Here is an 18,394-nt window from a genome sequence, read left to right on the forward strand (position 1 = left end):
TGTAAGTCTGATATCTGCACAGTTGTCCAGGACATGGCCACATGGCTTCTGTCTTCATTTCTTTATTTGGAAAAGAACACTTCCCCATAGTTTTGATGTGATTTTTAAACATTAATTTTTTTTGCACTCAGGAGAAATGGCAATTTTTTTGTTTCATAAAATAAATTCAAGTACTACTTTAATACAAATATGACAGATATCATAATCCCAAAAAGGCCCCATAAAATGCTGCAGTGGCAAACATATAAGACTGTGTCACAAAAATGACTGAGAATGGTGTCAGTTTACTGTCCTTCAATGATCTCCCTGATGGTGGAGTCAAATAATGTTGAGTTATAGACCTTCTTACGGGAAGTCTTATTTCGTGCTCATTTTTGATCATCTCCCTGCGAGGCCCTGTAGGAATTTGGCTGAATGCCAACTTTCCTTTAAAAGTTGCTGTATACATATTTGGGTTGTGTTTGATGATTAAATGATCATCTATTAAAACTTTCTCATTCCATGTTTGTTTGACATATTTACGTTTCAGAAGAAAATATTGCTATTGCAATGGAAAGCATAGCATTACCAAAATGAAAATACTTCATTTGAATTCATGTTGACGGCATTTGTATTTATGACAAGTGTCTTACTATAACTTGTTCTGCATTCTTCCCAGTTTCTCCAACTCCACCTGCAAGGGAAGGTGAAGCAGTCTTACAGCAGGAGGCCCCCTGGAAGCTTGTCTGCTTGGCCTTAAGAAACCAAAGTTTCTACTATGGGACCACAAATAGCCTTTGTTTTTAAGAGTATAGAGTTTTACTGCATAATTTTCCCTCCGTCACCCAGCAACAGCTGTGTTTTAAATCTCTGGGACTATGACAAACATTTTAACATTTAAACACTTGAGTGTTTGAAAACATAATGATTTAAAATTTGTTTATTTTCAAAGCTGGACGATTATAGCATGATATTTCAGTGATTTTTTTCAAGGCAGGGCCCACATGGTACTCCTCTTTCTCTTCCTCATCCTTCTCTTCTTCCTCTACTATTTAAGCTTCCCCATGTTTTCTAATAAAATTCTCTAAGTCAGGATTGATAGCAATAGTACACACAACCACTCTCTGTATTTCCAAATCGTAAGCACCAAGAGTCGTTCTGGCGAGGGAAGGGCTGCTGCGAGGGACCCACTGCCACAGAGCTAGTTAAGTCACTGAACAACAGTTACAGTTACGGGGCTTTACTCTGGACAAAGTAGCATTAGTATCATTGTTTTCCATTAACCATGGAATTTGCACTGGGGACTGAGAGAGCAAGAGAGACTCTGAAAAGCGAATCCTTTTGTAGTACTAACATTTAGACTTTGAGACATTTAACAATGTGATGGACCTTGACCTATCTCAGCACACACTCTGTACTTTTTTTCTAGAAACTTTTTTCAAGAGCCCCTATTAAGAATCAATACACCCCCTACTCTGAAATTCACACATAAAGACACCCTACAAGCCAATCAGAAAGTAATCATAAAACACACCTGGTACACAACTAACTTCTAATTCAAAGGATTCTAAGCTACAAAGGGCCTAGAATGAACATCCCAATTAGGCAATGCAGTGACAAGCAGTCAACACCTTATTATTTAATCATTAAAGAGAACCTTGCCATAATTTCCCCTTTGACATATTTCAAAAAAGAAATTAAGAGTGAACCACATGACCCACAACAACGATCAAAAGGAAAAGGCAGATCATTCTGAGACCTCACCGCTCACAAGGCCTGTGCACCCAGAGGACCCAGGATTAAGGTGTTAAGTGGGACCCTATGCAGTATTTACAACTTAAATAAGATGTATCCCCGTGCAAGCATTTAGAAACAAACTGCCTGGCAATGGGATCATTTTCTTGATATGTGTCCAGCTTCTTATTTGGATGACAATCCAAATCGCCTGTGTTTCTAGTATTAGCAAATATCTGATGGCCTCACCTATTTCTTTTCTCTAAAACAGCAGATCCAGTTCATCAAGGACATTAGTCTGCCCCTCGCCCTCCCATCCCCACCCCTATCCATAAACACCTCTCCGAAAAAGAAAGCTTAACTCTCCCTTAGATTCACCCCCATCCCACTTTGAAGGGAGGCGGTATTTTTCAGTCAAGTACAAGTTCAGTTTAAAGAATTTTTATTTTAAACTATGCTTCGGAAACAACATTCCAGAATTTTAAAGTGAAACAATCGCCACCAGGGTTCCCTGGCCCTGTGGGGAAGCAAAGCTCACTGGCCCAGGGCTGCCCCGGATCCCCGCGGCCCGCAGGGCCGGCCTCTGCAGCCCGGGCCTCACCGGCCTGGAAGCCGTCCCCGCTCCCGCGGGAGCTCACCAGCACTTGGCACTTAACCCGCCTGGCCAGCGAGGCTCTCTGGTTCCACATTACTCTGGGAGCCACATTACTTCTCCCTAGAAGTCAGTGACAAATCTGGATTAACGTGCAACAGGGTGCCCGGCGCAGCCTGGCAGCCCTCGCCCTGGAGCTGTTAAATGCAGATTCCGCCGAGGACCCCCCGGAGAGCTGCTGTGGAATAAAAACTGTAATCCAAGGGGGCCATTTCTTTGCCTTCCGCTGCTGGTAGGAGAACCCGGGCTGGCGCCGAAGCACAGGCCCCGCTAGTTCGCAGCTCGCTACGCGAAGGCGTGGCCACCCAGAAAGCGGCCTTGGGGGTCTGGAGACCCTTCGCGTCTCTCCCCGCTCTCTCTCGACCCAGTCTCAGAGTAGAAAATGCTTAGATTCAAGGAGTGGCAAGCAACAGAGAACCCCGGAGAGGAAGCCTTCACTCGACGACTCCTTGAAGTGTGGCCTGGAGTCTATCCGCTGAGCGTCCAGGCTCTTCCCTACCTCACCCCTTTGGGCGCCCCAGTTTCACCGCGACCTCCGGAACGCGCGCCCCTCCTCCCTTCGGACCTGCGTCCTTCTCCATCACCAGCCAGGCTCAGCCCTAGCCTCGATGCCTCCCGCCCGGGTCCCCACCTACACCCACTGCCCAGTCGCATCCCGGCTCTCACACCATGCCGAGACCTAAAACCTTCAAGATCCCAGTCCTCTGGCTTCAGGAGAGCCGGTGCAGAGGCCGCGAGCGTGACCGTCGGGAGAGGGCGCCCGGGAGGGCTGTGCCGGCGTTGGTCTTCAGGGTCTGGGGGTGGAAATGAGGGGTGGGACGGGAGGGGGCACGGGATCACAGTTTCTACCGAAGACTTAATCTGATGATAATGATGATGATGATGATGATGATAATAATACAAAAAAACCAACAACACTACAAGGCCAAGTGGATTTCCACCGACAGAGCCCTCCGGGAAACCGACTTGTATCAAAGTCGTCCATCCCAAGTCCCTGCGCGGGTGGCAGCCTTCACGCCCTCCGGGAAAAAAAGTAAAATAAAATAAACCATGCCGCCAGCAGGCCCTAGAGACAGAGGGGTTAATGAGCTAACGAGTCCCAGCGCTCGCGCCACACCTGAAGCATCTAGTCCCGGCGCGCTCAAACTGGCTGGGCCACATTTGCAGACAGGTGGCGAGGCAGTCCTTCCTGGGCCTGGCCCCAAGGGCTCCGCGCTAGGGGTCCAGTGGCCCGGCACCGGTGAGCATGCTCCAGTGGGGAAACTGGCGCCCACCTGGCGGCCTATGTGCCTTGTCTCTCGCTCCCCACCTCCCAGAACAGGGGACTCCACTCTGCTTGCGAGGCACAGTCCCTCGTGCGCCCGGTGCTCTGCGCTCCTTGCTCCAAAGGGAGCCCGGTTACACTCTTTCCTGGCTCCCGGGAAGCGGTCAGTTAGAAACAACAAACTTGGGTTTGCTGCCCTCCGACCAACTGGGACGCAGGTGAGCCCTAGGGGTCTTGCGACCGTGCCTACGCACACAAGCCAACAGCGCCACCAGCTCCTCCAAAGCTGCGAAGCCCCCTTACTGGCGGTGGGGGCGGGAGGCACGCTTCTCCTTTTATAGGTGGGGGCGGGGGAGGAGAATAAAATGCGCATTTTCACTCAACAGAAGTACCTACCAATCTGCATATCTCCGTTTAAAGTAACTGGGTAACAAAAATTTACCGAAGGAGTTGGGGAGGAAATTCAGTGATGTTATAGCAATTTTGGATCTCCCCAAAACACCCCATAACTTTGGTCCTTTATCTTTGACTTTAATAAAATAATGATTCGTTGAGAAAATGGGGTATAAATCTTCATTTTGGAGGCAATTAAAGTGTTGATTTCATTCATGCCCCTAAGCTATTCTTGTAATTTGCTCAAATAGCTTTATGTACCCAGCACTATGAAGCTTTTAGAATCCCATTTTCTAGTTAGGCTTGTTGGATTACAATTTTTATTCAACAGCAGCTATACGAGGGTTCCTCGGCGGAACCTCGCCCAGGGGCGAGGGCTGGTGGGCCGGGCAGTCCGAGAGGTTCGGGACAGGCCCAGCCGGCAGCCGCCGGCAGGTTTCCCACCTCCTCTGGGCCGCGCCGGGGCTGCGCAGGCTGGCTCTCCTGTGCACTGGTCTACACTGCCGAAAGTTTGCAACTTGCCAAAAAATAGTAAGGGCCGGCGCCTAGGCGCTTTTAAAGCTCAGCCCCGCCTGCTCTCCACACCTCCTGGGGAAAGGAGTGTGTGTGCAGCCTCCGTCGCGGAGTTCCCCAGAGAAACCCCAGCTAGGGATTTATTTTAAGGGGGTGATGTTGAGAGAAGAAAACTTTGAGGTGACACCAAGACTGTGGAGTCGGGCACTCGGGCGAGGACCCTGCAAAATAGCCGCTGGTCAGCAGTGCTCCTGGCAGAATTTGTAAGGAAAGCTGCATGACTGGCGGTCCTTTGGCTTAACAAAGGCAGGCTGATCTCTCCCCCAAGACAGGACTCACGTGCCAAGTCAAAAAGAGAAACAACTCTGGGCCTTCCCTTACATATGGAGACACGGAGGAGGCCCCCGCAACCCAAATCTCCAGACGCATTGCAACAATTCGCAACGGAGAGCTGTCGTGAGCCCTGTTTTATCCCATCCACTCCTCACGTTTTCACTTTCATGCTATTTTTGCAACTCCTTTGGACCAATCCGGAGACATAGCAACTGGACCGAGAGAGGCACTGGGAGCCAGCAGTGATGTTGGAGTGAAAGAGGGAGAGAAATCCGCCCCCCTCCTCCCCGCGCAGCAAGTCCAAATAAAAGTGGTCCGCATCCAGCAACGCAGCGAAAGCAGGGCCTGGAGGGAGGACTGGACAGGAAGGGGCGAAGCAAGCGAAACTGGGCAGCTGAGAGTCAAGGTGGCGCGAGGTCCCCCACCCGCCACACCAAGGGAGCCTCCCGAGCTGTCCTGATGCTGACGTCTCCAAAAGCTGCCCACCCAGGGGGCCCAGAGCACGTACCAGATGGAGGATGAGTGGAAAGGAGGAAAAGTCCATATTTATCTGTTTTTATACCCTTGGCCTGGTCTTATTTTTTCTATGAAGTACAATGAAATGGGCGAGCTTGCAGCGAGCACTGCACAAAGCAATGTTCAGTGAGGTCTAGAAGCGCTGGGCCGAGGAAAACTGACAAGCCAGGCTAATGAACCGTATAGACAGGGAGAAAATAGCCAGCATTTGCTAGATTTCAAACCCTCGCTGTCTTCCTTAGACCACCTATCTTGGGTTTATGCCTAATAAAATAAAAAAAATAAGCAGACCCTACACTTTTCTTTTCTTCAAGATAGAAGGGGGGGGAATGCTTCAGAACAAAGCCCTACAATCAGAGGCGGTCACTGGCAGTTAACACGCACATTATTATAGAGGGTAAATAAAATAAAGACAAAAATTAAAAGCGACAAGAAACAGGTCAAGTTTGCAGGCAAAGCTTTTACAAGCTCATCTCTCCAGGTCGAATCCCAGAGCCAGCCTTAATGAAGCAATAATAGCCACATTATTCAAAATTTTTCATTTCGATGGAAATGTATCTAAAAGGGACTTAATCATATGCAAATAATAAAAGGAGTTGGTAGTGACCCAGCAAGCAATATGCATACAGATTTTTTTTTTCCCACGGACTTTGAAATTGAAAAGCACATACCTGGTCAGTCAGATTTGCTGGTCTTGTTATATCTTCGCTGTCTGATTTTGATCCTCCTTCTCTGTCGTCTATCACCAAATCGATGGGCATTTTCCCTTTCAAACAGCTAATATACCGGTGGCAGAAATTGTCACATAATTCGTGTACCTACATTATGACGGGAATAAAAAATGGAAATATAATCAGGAGAGCATAAATGACACTGACAAGTGCAATCCACCCCCTTTGTGAGACCCAAACTTCCAAATAGGGGAAACATTGGGCAACTGTCCTCCAGAGACCCCCAGACGCAACCAGAATTAGGAATAACTTTCTTTTCTTGCAAAATAGAGATATCCCAGAAAATTGACAGTGACAAGATGATTCACAGGCTACAACATATTCAACACCCGTGTTAAATTCATCTGCTTCCAGGGCTGTGGCCATTAGAGAGGTGACCTGCCTGGATGACATTTAAGGTAAACTATTTAATTTCATCCAGTGACTTAATCATAGGTTTTTCCCAACGAGCCTAGGGAAAATGCATATATATATGTTATATATAATATACATGATATGTATATGTACAGATACTCTACGTATTCAAAGGACCAGTACTGCGGGGACGTAGGATATATGTCTGACAAAACATATTAAAGTCCCTATAATACTTGTAATTAGGGTTTGCATCCATAAGAAGCATATTTTAGTATACTTCCTTTTTAAAAAAAGGAAATCAAATTGCCAGTACTCATGATATGAAAAAACACCTGGAGCCACAAAAATGTATCAAATAGATTTTTTTTAAGGGAAAGAGGTTGCTTCAGAATACTCCGGTGTGAGTGGACTGGTGTCTTCCTGGCCCCAGTCATCAGTGCCATGCAGAAATTCACAAGAAACCCCAGTGTGCTTGCAATTCCATGTTAGTTTGAATTACAATGCATTAAGTTTTTATTGCTGAGATTTATAGAACAGCTAGCAAAATTGTGTTATCCCACACCCTTTCTTGAGTGTGAAGGTGGGGTGTGTGCAGTTTCAAGAAATTGACACAACTATCAACTCTGCTTTGTCTCTGCAAAACGTTTAATGTGTCTCTCCCACCACCTCCTCCAGACTCCCCGTCCCGTCCGCTCCTCCTCCCCACCCCCCACCCCACCCCCTCCGCCTCTCCTCTGTGTCTGACCTGCGGCTGCTCTCAGACTGTCTTCCAGAAACTCAGTGAAACTAAACAAAACTTCCCCCTTTCAGAGGTAGCAAAGAAGAGGAGGAAGAGGAAGGGAGGAGGCCACAAAGGTATAACCTGGGAAGCAACTCACAAACGCATTCTAAACATCAAGGAGATGCATAGAATTGCAACTATCTATAAAAGCCAGAAAGGTATTAAGAATGAATACAATGCTAGGGCGTTTGTGATCCCGGTTTTAGTGGCTGAAATTGTAATTAAACTGCAAAGAGAAATGGACGCTAAGATTGGCCTTGACACTAATTACCAGAAAGAAAGACATTTATGCAAATGTTTCAGAAGCCTGAACTTCAGCCATTCTGGACCCTCCCCCCACCCTGTGTGTTTGGGGGTGCGGATGCAAAAGAAAAAGAGGCTAGAGAAATTACCTTCTCTAATTCCAACAGATGAAACCTTAATACTTGTATGGCTTGAATCATCTGCAAAGACACAAAAAGAATGAGCACCCCATTCCTAGTTTGCAGAAAACTGTCTCTTACACTTCTAGCATCTCCAGCCCACCCCCACCCCCCAGTAAATAGAGTTATTTTGATTTATGGCAATAACACTAAAACTTAATAGCAGCGACTGGGTAGCATCTAGAGGTTTATATTTCTTAAGGAGAAAAAAAATAGCTAAAACAACAGCAAAGTATCTAAGTGGGGGTCATAAACACTCTCCTCCCCCGTGAGGCTGTCCCCTTTCTCAGCCCAAATGCCCCCACCCCACCCTTAAGGGGCCACATCCCTGAACTAGATGCTTCCTGGGAAGGTGTGCAGGGAAAGTAGCCCGAATAGTCCCCAAATTGTGGCTCTCGGCACTGCACACTTCCTGCTGCCCTCCGCACATCTTTCGGGCAAGCCGGTGATCCGGGGGCTCCTGCCCGGTCGCTGCCCTCGTGACGCGACTTGGAGGGCTGGGAAGCCCGAAAAGTTTAAGCACACACGCTGACAGGCCCGGAGATAAATCCCCGCGCTGATTAGAGCTGCACTGCCCGGCTGTCATAAAAAACAAAGCTCGCGTTTCTCCGCGCCGCTCGCCCGCCCGGCCCCTCTCTAGATAAATTTATTTCCCGGGGACCTTGTCCCGGACCACTTGTCCGTGCACCGGAACATTTGCAGCCGACCTGCAGCGGCGGGAAGACCCGTCTAGAGACCTCGGGGTTCTCAAAGCAAGGAGGGGGATCAGTGGGGAGGGGAGCAAGGGGTCAGCTCTTACCAAGTTATCCAGTTCTGGATTAGAAGAAAATAGAGGTTTTTCTGCTCGAATCTAAACACAAGTGAGAAGGGGTGGGGGGAGAGAAAGAAACATTTGCAATCTGGTCGCCTTCCTAGTTTCTTGCCTTATCACACTGTCGGGGCCAGGATGGCACCTCCGGGAGGGACCCGGGGACACCGGGTCCAACCCGCGCAGAACCGCGTCGCCGGGAACCGAGCCGAAAGCGCGCCCGGAGCTCAGGGTGACTTCCACCAGCAGCCAGGCTTCTACAGCAGGCTGTGCGGCTCGCCACGGCGCAGGCAGCCCCAGCGCGTGGTGGTGGTGGGTTTATTTTATAAAGGCAGCTTTCCGCATGGGGTCAAGCAGTTTGAGTTGGGGCGAATAGGGGCGATTTTGCGTCACCCGCAGGCGCTACACGGGAGGAAAGTCTCAGGGTGGCTCTAACAGGCATGGCTCAGGGTGGCCTGTTTGCTGCTTACACTTGCAAATATGCTGGGTGGGGGGAGGGAGGTCCCTTTTTTTTTTTTTTCTTTTACTTTTCAAACATTTATTTTGCTGACCTGTTTGGCGAACACGGCTATATCTTCATTGAATGACTCTGACGAGCAGACGTCCCCGCCCGCCACCCCCGGCTCGCGGGGGGTACAAGTAGCTAATTCACATTTCTCAAAAATCAGTGCTAAGAGAGGGAAGAGGGGGTGTCTGCAAGAAAATACAACAGTCACAAACAACACAGTGGTTAGTCCCAAGTCAGGGGGGGAGTGCCCCAGAAAAGCAGCCAGAAGAGCTGGAGGCATGGACCCCCTCCCTGATTTTGTCATCTACTGCTTCCCTCCCCCCACCCAGGGGACCGCTCGCCTCCCCCGCCTCCTAGGGCCCCGAAATTGGAGGTCCTAAGCCACGGACCGTGTCTGAGGATCGGTGCAGTTTATCTGGCCGGAGAAATTGGTAACATTTGCTAAGAATAAAACCCAAGCGGTTCCAGCAGCCATTTTGAATGAAGTTTCCCACCCGACAAGCCCTTGTCCCTCTGCGGCACGTCCAGCACCCGGGGCGGCAGAAAGGCGCTGGGGACAGGGGCCGGGGCAGCTCCTTCGCGTGGCTTCCTCGCGGCCTCGCGAAGCCCGGGCCGGGGATCTCGGTGACAGGCGCTCAGCTAACTTGGGGAAAGGACCTCTGAGGCGGAGGGACCGGCTGAGAGGGGGCCGCACCTACCGACCCCCCCCCCTCGGCCCTTCGAGAGCAAGGAGGCGCCTCCTCCTCTCCCTGCACCCAGTCCCTTCCCTGGGCCATGGCCCCCACCACCCCCCAAAGAAAGTTCCTTCCCATGGTCCTGCAGGAAAGCCTTTTATTTTGTCCCTGCGGACTGGGAAGGCAGCTAGTACTGCGAGGGGCCTAGATGTCGCTTATCTCAGCCCGTAAAAGAAGAAGGAAAAAAAGGCTTCTTCTAATGGCCAAGGAGATGTCTCAAGTCTTTTATTAGCTCTTTTAGCTCTCACAGCCCAGCTGGGAATTTAACAGTTTGGGGTCTTTTTCAAAGCTTCCCCAAATGTTCTGCCCCAGAGCCTAAACCATTTGCAGTTAACGCTGCGGAGAGAACGCTGGGATTTAAACAAACCAACCTATCGCACGAGGGACCAGAAAAATAGCAGAAAGGGCGTGCTGCTGGGGAGGGTCAGTGCTGCGCGATTTTTTTTCAAAAAAAAGAAATAAAAGTTGCTGCAAAGTCAAAATAGGTCACCAAATTCATCGACACAGTAGGCGCAAGGGACTTTCAAAGGATTTTACCAGTCCGGCGTCTAACAGAAAGGCCGGAGAAACACGGGGTGAACCGCAGCCAGAAAACAACACAGTCCACAGCATCCGGCACCCACTTCCAAATCCCTCAGGTTTAGCCTTTGATCACAAAGCACGAAAACGACGACAAGTTTCTTAACGTCTGTAACAATTCACATGGAGCTCCTCTCCTTGACTACAGTGGTCAGACTTCATACATGCAAAGCTTGTTTCCCTTGCCTGACCTGCCACTGTCCCTCCCTGGGTTTTATTGTGCGGTGGCAGAACCAGCGTACGGTGACCGAGTAAACTTAGCAAGTCAGAACAATCAGTGGCTTAAAAGATTTTCCCTTAAACTAAAAGTTTCGTTCCAGCACAAAGGAGTCTACAATTAGAAACCCCTAAACGCTTTCCCAGGGCGGTGGAGAGAGCCAGGGCTCCGACCCGCTGAGAGAGGACAAGGGACCTGGGGCAACTTCTCCTGCACCGGGACCCCTTCCTGGCCTCGGCCTCGGCCGAACCAGCCGCTGCCGGGCGGACGCGGAGTGTGTGTGCAGAGGGGAGCGTCCGGAATGGCAGGTAGCCTCCCCAGATCCTCCCTGCAATACGAATGAAAAGTCACCAAGTAACGTACCTCCAGTCCGGAGAGCTCTGGCTTTCCCCTTACCGAGGGCAAAGGGAAACAGGGGAAGCACGGCTTCTCAGCTATTTAACCTGCTGCTCACTGTACCTACCCATAAATGGCATCTTTATCTCTCTTTAAAGCGTCATTGACAGAGGAACCCATGCTGGGGGCCATGGCGTTGGTGTGAGCTGTGTGCGGGTACTGATGCGAGTGCAGAGGAGGCCCATGGTTCAGGTGGTGAACCGGCTGCATGGATCTGGCCGCATGCGGGTCCCCATACATCGTGGAGGGGATGCCTACTCCGTCCATACCCCCGTAATGGGGTAGATCGTCGTACTGCATGACAAACAGGAGAGAAACAAGGTTCAGAAGGCCAGACGGGCAAATGGGGGAAGGCAGGGCGCGGAGCTTATATAATGTCAGACCAGCTGGATCCTTCAACCTGGAATCCAGTGGCCTTGCATCTCGGAAGTTAAGATTTTTCACTAAAATAATTTTTTAAGTAAAAATTTTAGAATTCTTGGTGAGTCCCAGCTAGGATGAATAGTCTTGCCCTAACTTGTGTCCCTATCAACTACTTCAGAAATTCAGAATCCTCTAACAAGAAAGGAAGGAAAGAAAGGGAAGCATTCTCCCCGAGGGCAGAAGGTAAAATGTGCATGTCTGTATGGGAGGAAATTCAAAATCACAATAATAAAACGTGCCAGGACAGTGTGGCAAACCCACCTAGTTTCACAGCCCCTTCTCACCAGGGGGAATTTTTTTAAAGTTACGTTGGGAACTGCTTTGCCAAGCACGTGAATTCAGACAGGCTTCTTATTTTATTCCCCTGCTAGCAAGAGGTTAGGCAGTCCTGCGAGACACTGCATTTCTTCTGCTTTCCAAGACAAACTCTGCTAAATGATACAAAAATTAACTGGCCCTCTTATAAGTGAAACTCAGCGAAGGGTGGCTTTTCTTGTACATTACAGCTGAATTTAGAATTGGGCAATTTCCACCCCAATGATAAGGAAAATCTATAGCTGGACCGGTTAGTTACTCTATTTTCTCTACTCCTAGGAACTTTCTCCCCAGACTAGAAGTCAAGGAGGCAAATGCTGCCCATCAGGTTTAAAACAAATTCAAAAGCAAATGCACATACAAACTCCCATCTTTCTCTTCTAGAAAAACTACTTTCATATTGATTGTCATTATTTTTTGTTTGTAAATTTTAGCTATTTAAATTTCTCTCATGGGTTCCCTCCAGGCAAGCTTTTCCCCCCTCAAGATTTGCAGGCATCAACAGTGAAATGATTTTCAAAGAAAAGAGGACTTGCCACTTTCATCCCCTTAGAGCCAGAGGTGTGAAAAGAGTTTGGAAGAACGCTGACATTTGCTGGAACCAAAGGAGCAAAGAAAAATGTGTCAGCCTGGTAACTTTCTTTTGCAAACAGGGCTTTGAGGGCCAGGACACAAATTATGCAAGGAAGGCTTTTTGTAGATGTCCCTTTCTTTTAAGAAACTACCTCAGTTGGATTGTCATTGTCTCACTTTACTCTCACTACATTTCCATTCAAATGGGAATATTGGGGAAATTAGTATTGCATTTTAAAAGTCAGTAGCTGTGTGCTTAGTATCCAATTAGTGCAGGGCTTGTCTAAGATAAACTTTCTAAGTATTACCTTGCATAAAAATCCATGCACATTAAAATTTTAAATGATTGTTTTCCAACCCCCCAAAAACCGCTGTATTATGACAAACTTATTTGCTTGAAAAATGTAAATACTCCTAATGATATTAAAGATGAACATAATCAATAACATCAGAAGTTTCTAGCTGTTCATTTTAGTTTATAAATAGCTCTAAACTTCTGTTCTCTGAACGGCTTACATTATACCATTAGGTATCTAGAGTTTTCTTTTTTCTTTTCTTTTTTTTTAAATTTTTAACCACATGATTGCCTGAGCTTGTATTTTCATTTATACAGCTGCTGGTTAGGAATTGGTAGAAAACTTGATTACTCGAATTAACATGTAACATACATAAGTCCACAAATGCATTGAATAAATACTCTCGCTTTAGGCCACGGCTATAGGAGCCTCATTCAAAAAGACAGAGAAAAAAAAAAGAAAACTTTTTAGCAGCGTCTTTCAGCTACGTTTCAATTTAATCTCACATTTGAGTTCCACAATTGTTTTTTAATACGTACCCTTTGCGCCATCGGCCTCCCTGGCTCCCTTCCTACTTCAACTTCTAATATATCCTCTGTAAGGCCAGTGTGAAAGAAAACAAATACGCAAGCTCCCCCGGAAAAAAATGTTTTAAAGCAGGACGAAAAATCCCTTAACGTCTCCAGCAACGTGAGCTACTTAGTCCCAGATCTTCGGTCTACGGGACCTGAAGCAAAGCTCCCGAGTCACTGAGCATAAAAGCGCTCCGTTTCCAAGACAGCAGCGGGGGCAAGGAAAAAAAAAAAAAAAAAGCAGATCTTCTCTCCCCAAAAAATCAGTTTAAAAAAAAAAAAAAAGAGCGCCCCTCAGACCCAACTACCAAATCTCATGGCTTTCTGCCACTCCGGCTGTCAATCACAGGCGAGGTTGTCAACGTGGTGAATGAATGATCATCCGCTCTGTCTTCTTCTGGTCAGAACACCTCAAATGTTAATATTCAAATGCACAAAGCCCTAGCGCTCGCTCCTCTTGAATCGGTCCTAATTCCTAATCAGTTTCTCTCTCCTCTCGCTCGCTCGCTCTTTCTCTTTCTCTCTCTCTCTCTCTCTCTCTCCCTCTTTGCAACTGCTGCACTGGAAGGAGATTAGAGGAGGAGGGCTAAAAAAAATGTCTGTCTGAGTTTGTCTTAAAGGAGCCACAATCGATGCTGCCCGCTCGCAGTCCCCGCGCGTGTGTAAAGTGTGTGTTGCACAGGCGGAGAGGTGGATTCCGACCAGAATGCTAGAACCCGGAAGTAGTGGTGGCCATAACAGGTCGCGTCTTACACAATGCAGCGGGCTGCAGCAAGTCGGCCGCGCGGCGGGGGTGGGCGCGCGGCGCGGGCGCCGGCCGCCCGCCGGGCCGGCGCGGCGCTGCCTGCCCCCGAGCGCCCGGGCGCGGGCCCCGCGCGCCCCGGGCACTCGCGCGCCGTCGCCGCCGGCGGGCCCCGGCCGCGGGCGTTCTTCTCCGAGCTCTTCGCTCTCCCTCCCCCTCCAGACTCTCTTCCCAAAGCTGACGCTTGAAATAAATCGGGAATACGCGCGGGCAGGCAGCCGCGGGAGTTATTTTGCACAGGGCTCGGTGCACAGACTTCACGACTTTCCTCGAAATTATTGGGGTCTGCCAGTATTTTTCAGGGCGGAAGGGGGTGATGAGGAAAGTATCGGGTTCTTAGAACTAAAGACTCCAGGTCGGAAAGTCAAAAGGAGAGCGGGGAGGAGGAGCAGGAGCAAGGCTGGGGAACGCTCTGCCGAGGAGTGCCGAGGACGTGGGGCGGAGATGGCCGGGGCTTGCTGCAGATCCGGCTCAGAGGGCTTTGGGGGTTTTTGTTTTAATTTTTTGTCTTTGCTGTCAGAGGTAGACACCCCGTCCGAAGAGAGGGAATGCTTGCATTTCCTCACTTTGAGGGTCTGGGCGGCCACACCTCCTAGCCCCGGAGACCCCCGGCCCCGGGGTCCTGCGCGAAGTGAGAGAGGAAGGGAGGAAACAATGAGCTGAGAGCCGGGAATGTGCCCCCAGCGCCTGTTTACAAACACGCAGCTATTTATGATCGCCGGAAAGCGAAACCCGACGCGGGCTCGCTGCAGCCCAGACCTCGCGGGCGGAGCCCGGGCCGAGGAGCTTCAGGGAGGGAGGCTCTTTTCCCGATCCTCTCCGAGGAAGCGGCCGTGCGCCCAGGGCGCGGCAGGGCCCGAGTGTTCGGCTTGGGCTACGGGCGCGCCGCCTTTGTCTTCGAGGCGCCGAGGGGCTCCGGCCGTGACCGTGCGCGGGCCTGATGGGACCCGGCGCCCTCAGCTTTTCCCTGGCGACGCCCCACGCTCTCCTCCTCAACCTTTCTCCTCCGCACCCCAATCCGCTTTCCTGTCCGCCACCCGGCTCAGAGAAAAGTCCCAGTGCGTAAGACATGCACTTCGGAATCTGAGGTTTCAGACAAAAAGCTGCCCCTACCCACAACTCCGAGGCTCCAGTCAGCCACTGATTTTAACTTTCTCCCTTTAAATACCTATTCTCTGGCCTAAACAAACAAACAAACAAAAAATTCTTCTCTTTATTCTCCCAGTCTGAGCTTGTCTTTTATTATTATTTTTTGTGGTGTTATCTTTGTTTTTATTTTTCAGCCCTCCCGACTCTGATCTGCCGAGATGGCTCAGCCGCAGTAGCTCGACCTGCGGGGCTGGAAACCTCACATCCCCAAAGCAGGGCTCGCAGCTCGCTCGGCTCGGAGCAAGATTTTCCCTTCTCTCTCCAGCTGGAACCTCGCAGAAAACTCCCCCTGCGGTCGACTGGAAAATGAGCTCACCCAAATCTCGGTAGGCAGCGGTGGAGGAGGGCTCGGCCAATCAGGAGGCGCTCCCGCCAAGGCGGCCCCGCATTGGCTGTGGGGAAAATCAATTATCAAATAATCGATCAGCAGGGAGCTTCGATCTGCCGGGAATGCAAACTACTAGTCCGAATTCCCGCCCTGACGGTTGCCAAAAGGCTGACTTCCCCAAAGCAGCCAGGCCCTCGCTCCCATCACCCCCACCCTGACCCACCCCGCCAGCTGCACGCCGAACCCTCTCACCAAAGGGGGGTGTCGGAGAGGGCAGAGTTTTGAGAAACATTAGGGGGCTTCTGTCAGCAGAGGTGGTTTGGGAAAGGTTAGGAGTTCTAAAATGGATTGAGGCCAACTCTAACGGCACAAAGTAAGGGAGAATTTGCATCAGTTCGAGAGGTAGGGCTAGAGTTTCTGTTAAGTGGACTCTCGTGGATCAGGGGACGCAGGGCGAGCATCGGGACAGAGACCTGGAATCGGATTCCACCAAGCGCACGTAACCTCCCTAAGCGACTTCTATTGCTTCTCTTAGTATTACGCTCGAGTCAGCTCCCAGCTCCCCCCAATCGTGGACTGCAGAGTTCCCATAGAGCCCAGCAGCTGCGTTTTCTCAGGCTCCCGCACACCACCACTCCCGCCTCGACACTGCATTCGGCCCAGAGTCTCAGATGCACTTTGCCTTGGAAAGAGTTCCGACTCCGAAAAACTCCCCTTGGATCTCTCTCTCTCCCTCCCTCCCTCCCTCCCCCCTTTCTCGTTTTAGGATCTTTTACTCTTCTCCATCGCAAACGTGCAAAATTTTCTGGCACAAACGCACTGGTACATCAAGCGGGAGGTGTAGGCAGGCCCGCATGTCAAAGCCAAGGGGATCCGGGTGACTAACCAGCGCCTTTGTGCCACTGCCTGATATTCCTTGACAACGCCCCCCCCCGCCCCCCACAACTCCCCCACCGCCTATGAACTTGGAAAGAGACTTTCAGGCCAAGATGGAACCTCCCGGTCTCAGGAAGGCGATTTCTGTTTATTTCTCGGGGAACTGCGCTGGCTGGGCCAGGCAACGCAATCCTTTTCCGATTATGGAGCGACCCAAACTGGGCCGGTTGCCTACAAGCCCTTCCTGGAACCCCAGCCCAACGGACTGCGGCCAACACCTGAGCGCCTGGGGAGGGCTGCTCGCGGGGGTAGGAGCGCCGCCTCTCCAGCAGGCCCGCCAGGCGTCCGCGCAGCTGACCTTAGGGGGAAACCAGGGGAGGGGTGTCAAGCCAAACCTCGACATGGGTGCATCTACATTTATGATCTTTAAATGAAGTGTGAGGGAAATTGTGTAGTATAATTTAACTCAGAGAAATTTCCTGCGAAATACATTTCGATGACCGTAGACTTTTAACAGCCCTAGGGCTTCTCCGGCAAGCCTAAGAAACCAGCCTGGAGTTACCTCAACTCTGCCGCCACATTCTCAAATTTGGAAAAGGCCAGTGTGGGGCTTTTACATATATATACAATTTATTTTGTATTGTTGCTTTCTAGTAAATACTCTCTTTTGTTTTCTAGCAGAGCTGGGCGGGGGGGAGTTTCAGGTAAGTCACTCCTTTTCAAACCACCAGGAATTTCAAAGCATTAGGAAGACTATTTTGCTCTTTAACTATGATGTATCAGATTGCCTTATAAATGTACTTTACATTACCTACACACAGATTTTCATTAAAGAAATAGTTTGTGTGTGGGCTTAAAGTAAACTCTTACTATTTTTGAAAACTGTCTTTTCTTCTCCCCTGCACCCCTCCCCTCTTTCCCATTTATAACTGTGACCCTAATGCTATTCCTACGCCTTTATGAGATTAATTCTGGACAATCAAGAGTCTAAAACACTTTTACAATGTAATTACAGTAGTACAAATTGTTTGCCCAAGCCTCGTTCTGGATAAGGATTTTACAATTAGCAAACAGTTATTACAGTTGGGGCTCGCTCAGAGGAACTTCACGGAGGACACGTCTAGAGTTGCAATCTAGTAGCCATAAAAGAAAAAATAACCCTCCTTTATCGGGTTAGCAATTCATCACCTATTAAAAGGAAAAGGTAAAAGCATACTTCTAGGTATCTAAGTAAACTACTATGCATATTTATACATGTGCTTTGACGGCACCTCTCAGCTTATTTCAAATAGTTGCTTTTTAAGGCAATAGCACTTTTATCTTGGGAAAACTTGGCCTGGTGAAGGGTTCTGGCACTTGCCTCTGGTTCTTGCACATGGGCCTTCTGTATCCCGCTCACTCTTCATATCCCAGAGCATCTTCCCAAATATAGAGAAGGAGGACTTTAAAGAGGCAGTCTGGGGCCTATGTCTCCGTTGTTTACACCTCCTGCAAGGAGGCTTTTAAAGTAAGTGGTGCCTCTTCAGGCTGTTGCTACAGTCCCAACTGAGAGTTCCCTTCTCATTTTCTGTTCTTCTGTGGGGAATTGTGCCTTTGAAAGACCTATGTCCTGAATTAGGTTTTTGTCCCAAAAGTTACACTGATGAACCAGCTCTAAACCCCTCAGAAATTAAAAAGAGGCACCTCTTAAGGTAAAATGTGTGTGTATTTGCCAGCCCAGAATAAACAAAAGCCTGCTAATCAATCGAGTTTGGCAGCTGTGTTCACAGAATGATAAGGGTTTATCATCTGCCACGGAACTTTTACATCCCGGTGAAAATGTTGGGATTGCTCTTTCGGTTGTCCTGCAGTGAGGAGGCTTGTGACTTGTACCTCAAGAACTTTCATCCTCCACATCTCCCCCGCTGCATTAGCATTTACATTTCAAAAAAACAGAAATAAGAGTAGAGAAAGACAGTTGAAAGAAAAATAGATTTTAAATCTAGTAGAGATAATAGAGGAATGCTGGAGATAAGAGCCTGGATGTGATATGAGAAAGGTACCAAGAAGTCAAAGCTAATGAATGGCTGTGAGAAAAGTGAAATAAACTATTTAGAGGTCTATAAAAGGGAGAAACTCGGCTAGGTGATAGGAAAGGTGCTTA

At 49.1% G+C, this 18,394-nt stretch overlaps 2 protein-coding genes across 5 annotated transcripts in view; one reads left to right on the plus strand and one right to left on the minus strand.

Moving 5' to 3' along the window:
- MEIS1 (Meis homeobox 1) overlaps positions 1-13,792 on the minus strand; it is a 129,078-nt gene extending 115,286 nt beyond the window's left edge. For 2 of the 3 annotated variants that reach the window (XM_037126281.2, XM_037126283.2), the window contains exons 1-6: positions 13,064-13,792; positions 10,985-11,211; positions 9,035-9,176; positions 8,475-8,525; positions 7,646-7,696; positions 6,056-6,202 (exon numbers count right to left, since the gene is read on the minus strand). In XM_037126281.2, the coding sequence (XP_036982176.1) occupies positions 6,056-6,202; positions 7,646-7,696; positions 8,475-8,525; positions 9,035-9,176; positions 10,985-11,211; positions 13,064-13,075 (630 nt within the window). In that variant the 5' untranslated portion in view covers positions 13,076-13,792. Of the gene's footprint in view, positions 1-6,055; positions 6,203-7,645; positions 7,697-8,474; positions 8,526-9,034; positions 9,177-9,380; positions 9,672-10,984; positions 11,212-13,063 lie in introns of those variants that run through there. The other variant, XM_037126282.2, reaches the window with a different exon arrangement.
- Positions 13,793-14,054: 262 nt separating this feature from the next.
- LOC128627099 (uncharacterized) lies at positions 14,055-16,904 on the plus strand. Of its 2 annotated transcripts, none has more exons than XM_053663378.1 (3): positions 14,055-14,956; positions 15,182-15,373; positions 16,142-16,904. In XM_053663378.1, exons 1-3 carry the CDS (start codon positions 14,571-14,573, stop codon positions 16,254-16,256), a joined length of 693 nt encoding a protein of 230 aa, XP_053519353.1. In that variant the 5' UTR covers positions 14,055-14,570; the 3' UTR covers positions 16,257-16,904. The 2 variants fall into 2 exon arrangements, with proteins under 2 accessions (XP_053519353.1, XP_053519355.1); XM_053663380.1 differs by lacking the exon at positions 16,142-16,904 and adding an exon at positions 15,911-16,084.
- The last annotated feature ends 1,490 nt before the right edge of the window (positions 16,905-18,394 follow it).

The sequence above is a fragment of the Artibeus jamaicensis genome, unplaced genomic scaffold (genome assembly GCF_021234435.1).
Source record: "Artibeus jamaicensis isolate MK-2021 breed Jamaican fruit bat unplaced genomic scaffold, CSHL_Jam_final contig_3174, whole genome shotgun sequence".
NCBI lineage: Eukaryota > Metazoa > Chordata > Mammalia > Chiroptera > Phyllostomidae > Artibeus > Artibeus jamaicensis.